The 3112-nt window shown below is 39.4% G+C and overlaps 1 protein-coding gene across 1 annotated transcript in view; it reads left to right on the top strand.

Moving 5' to 3' along the window:
• LOC107639698 (adenylosuccinate synthetase 2, chloroplastic) overlaps positions 1 to 3109 on the top strand; it is a 5859-nt gene extending 2750 nt beyond the window's left edge. Inside the window, exons 2-5 of the mRNA XM_016343267.2 lie at positions 201 to 591; positions 1365 to 2057; positions 2203 to 2514; positions 2702 to 3109. Of these exons, the coding sequence (XP_016198753.1) occupies positions 307 to 591; positions 1365 to 2057; positions 2203 to 2514; positions 2702 to 2872 (1461 nt within the window). The 5' untranslated portion in view covers positions 201 to 306 and the 3' untranslated portion in view covers positions 2873 to 3109. The remainder of the gene's footprint in view (positions 1 to 200; positions 592 to 1364; positions 2058 to 2202; positions 2515 to 2701) is intronic.

Raw genomic sequence — 3112 nt, 5'->3', positions numbered from 1 at the left:
GGTTCTGATTGAAGTACCCATAAATTGGTTAGAACAGTAAAGTAGTAAACTAAAACGGTACCACAAGTCCATAACTGATTCGATTTCCGGAACGTTGGAAAAAACGCACCACCTTGTTATTCCATTTAAAAAAAACCTTTAAAAACACTATTAAATATTAATTTTATTTAAAGTTATTAACCCGTGACATTTACGTGCAGAGAGTGGAAAAGGAATCCAAGTAAACACAACGCAGCCTCTCAGAACTCCTCTCGTCTCTCACTCACTCGCTTTTTTCTTGCCCGCCACCACCACGATCATCACGCAATGAACATCTCACACCTTACACTGGATTCCCACACGCTCTTCAACCCTCAACGCCCTTCATTCTCCTTTCTCCGTTGCACATCTCGAAACGTCGTCGTATGCTCATCCAAGTCCGTAGCCCCTCCTTCTCTTCCGCCCAAGCTCGCCACCGCCCAATCCTCCGACGGTCGAATCGGGTCTCTCAGTCAGGTCTCTGGCGTCTTGGGTTGCCAATGGGGCGATGAGGGCAAAGGCAAACTCGTCGACATCTTAGCTCAACACTTCGAGGTCGTTGCCCGTTGTCAGGTACTACTCCCCCTCTTATTCCTCTCAAAGTTCCTTCCTTCTTCCCCTTTTATCCCTCTTCGCTATCACACAAATCGTGAATAATTCTGGAAACTCGGTGAAATTGATATATGCTGAAGTTGTATTGGTGGTGTTGGATATTCTAAATGAAAAAATAGTGTTCTTTTTTTCTCTTAAAAAGTGTTTTGTTTGTTTATTTTGGTTTTCGGTGGTGGAATCGTTTCACTCGGTGCAAAGATAGTTGTTAAATTATTGTGTGGTTGATTTTGCTCTGTTCTGGTGGTTTTTGCGACAGTGTAATCGAAGCTGTGTAACTGAAGCTGTTTCTGCTTGATAAACCCACTTGCTAGCTAAATAGAACTGAATGAATCATTGCGTTGCCTAAAACTTTTGAAATGATTTAAGTTTCTGTAAATTTGGTTGGTAAGATAAGGAGAGTGAATGAACACATTTATTGTTTTGCATGCTTGCTCAGTAGAAGCTACCCTGTTGAATTTTGATGGTCTGTTGTAATATTTGGTCTCACTAGGTGTTGCTAATCACTATTATTTTGCCAGGCTAGGGAGATAATAACCAAAATTACCTTATTTAATTTAACATGTATATTTTATGCATGTAACATCTATAATTACATCTAATATTATTCAATTATTCTAGCAATAAATTAAGAGATGCAAAATAAGATAATTTTGGGCTGCTTTGGGCTGATTTTCTATTGCCTTCCAAATATTTTTGTTATATTGCTCTGATAATTTGTGATTATGTTTTATCAGGGTGGAGCTAATGCTGGGCATACCATTTACAATGCAGAAGGAAAGAAGTTTGCTCTTCATCTTGTTCCTTCTGGTATTCTTAACGAGGATACCCTTTGTGTTATTGGGAATGGAGTTGTGGTGCATCTTCCGGGGCTCTTTAAGGAAATTGATGGCCTTGAATCGAGTGGGGTCTCTTGCCAGGGGAGGATTTTGATATCTGATCGTGCTCACTTGTTGTTTGATTTCCACCAAGAAGTTGATGGGTTAAGGGAAGCCGAACTTGCTAAATCTTTCATTGGCACGACCAAGAGAGGCATTGGGCCATGCTACGCTAGCAAGGCTAACCGTAATGGTATTAGGGTAAGTGATTTGAGGCACATGGATACTTTCCCGCAGAAACTTGATCTTTTGTTATCAGATGCAGCATCAAGGTTCAAAGATTTTAAATATGGTCCAGAAATGCTCAAGGAAGAAGTAGAAAAGTACAAGAGATATGCTGAGAGGCTGGAACCATTTATTGCAGATACTGTGCATGTCATGAATGATGCTATAACACAAAAGAAGAAGATTTTGGTTGAAGGAGGTCAAGCAACCATGTTGGACATTGATTTTGGAACTTATCCATTTGTTACTTCGTCTAGCCCGTCAGCCGGTGGGATATGCACTGGTCTTGGTATTGCTCCAAGAGTTGTTGGTGACTTAATAGGAGTGGTATGTGGATGTTTATCTTATGTTGAAGTTATTACATTACAAAACACCTCTTTTTTAAGTTCAAACAAGCGCACTTAATTGTGCAATTTAAGCTTAATCGACACCTGTGGAATGGTTTCTTTAAGTTTTATTTTGAAATTTGCAGGTGAAAGCGTACACTACAAGAGTTGGTTCTGGTCCCTTTCCAACAGAAATTTTGGGTCCAGGGGGTGATCTCCTTAGATTTGCTGGGCAAGAGTTTGGTACAACTACTGGTCGTCCTCGACGATGTGGTTGGCTTGATGTAGTTGCGCTGAAATACTCCTGCCAGATCAATGGTTTTTCATCATTGAATCTCACTAAGCTAGATGTTTTATCAGATCTTGATGAGATAAAGTTAGGAGTCTCTTATAAACATGCTGATGGTACACCAGTCAAATCATTCCCTTCAGATCTCCGTCTTCTTGAGCAATTGGAGGTAGACTTCATCTATCTTTGTTCCTCTATGGCTGCACATTCCTGTTTTCTTTTGTTTCATGTTATTATTTATAAACTAACACAACTCTTAATGTGAAGTTGTAAGGTTCATGAACCATAGATGTCGTTTATTATTGCCTTTGAATTTGAAATGTATTTTCTTATAATTATTTATCTTAATGTTGCAGGTGGAATATGAAACACTTCCTGGATGGAAATCTGACATCTCTAAGATCAGAAAATATTCTGACCTTCCGAAGGTTGCCCAGCAGTATGTGGAAAGGATAGAAGAACTTGTTGGTGTCCCCATTCACTACATTGGTGTTGGGCCAGGACGCGACGCCCTCATATTCAAGTGATCTATTACTAATTCCTCAGATGTCACAGTTGTGCTTTCATGCTTCTAAAGGCAAATTGAGGTTTTTTTGTGGAAGAAGTAACTTATTCCCTCCAACTTTTGGAGGTTTGGGATGAAACATATTCATAGTGACTAGTGAGGATTTGCCTAATTGATGTATTATTCTGTTATCTATAAGCAGTGGTATTGTTAGATTTCTGCAGTAATTTGATATGGGGGATTTACCCTATAATTTTGCAGT

This window comes from Arachis ipaensis, chromosome B04 (assembly GCF_000816755.2).
Source record: "Arachis ipaensis cultivar K30076 chromosome B04, Araip1.1, whole genome shotgun sequence".
Taxonomy (NCBI): Eukaryota; Viridiplantae; Streptophyta; class Magnoliopsida; order Fabales; family Fabaceae; genus Arachis; species Arachis ipaensis.
Note: the sequence above shows the minus strand (reverse complement) of the source record. Positions and strands in the feature narration are given on the sequence as shown.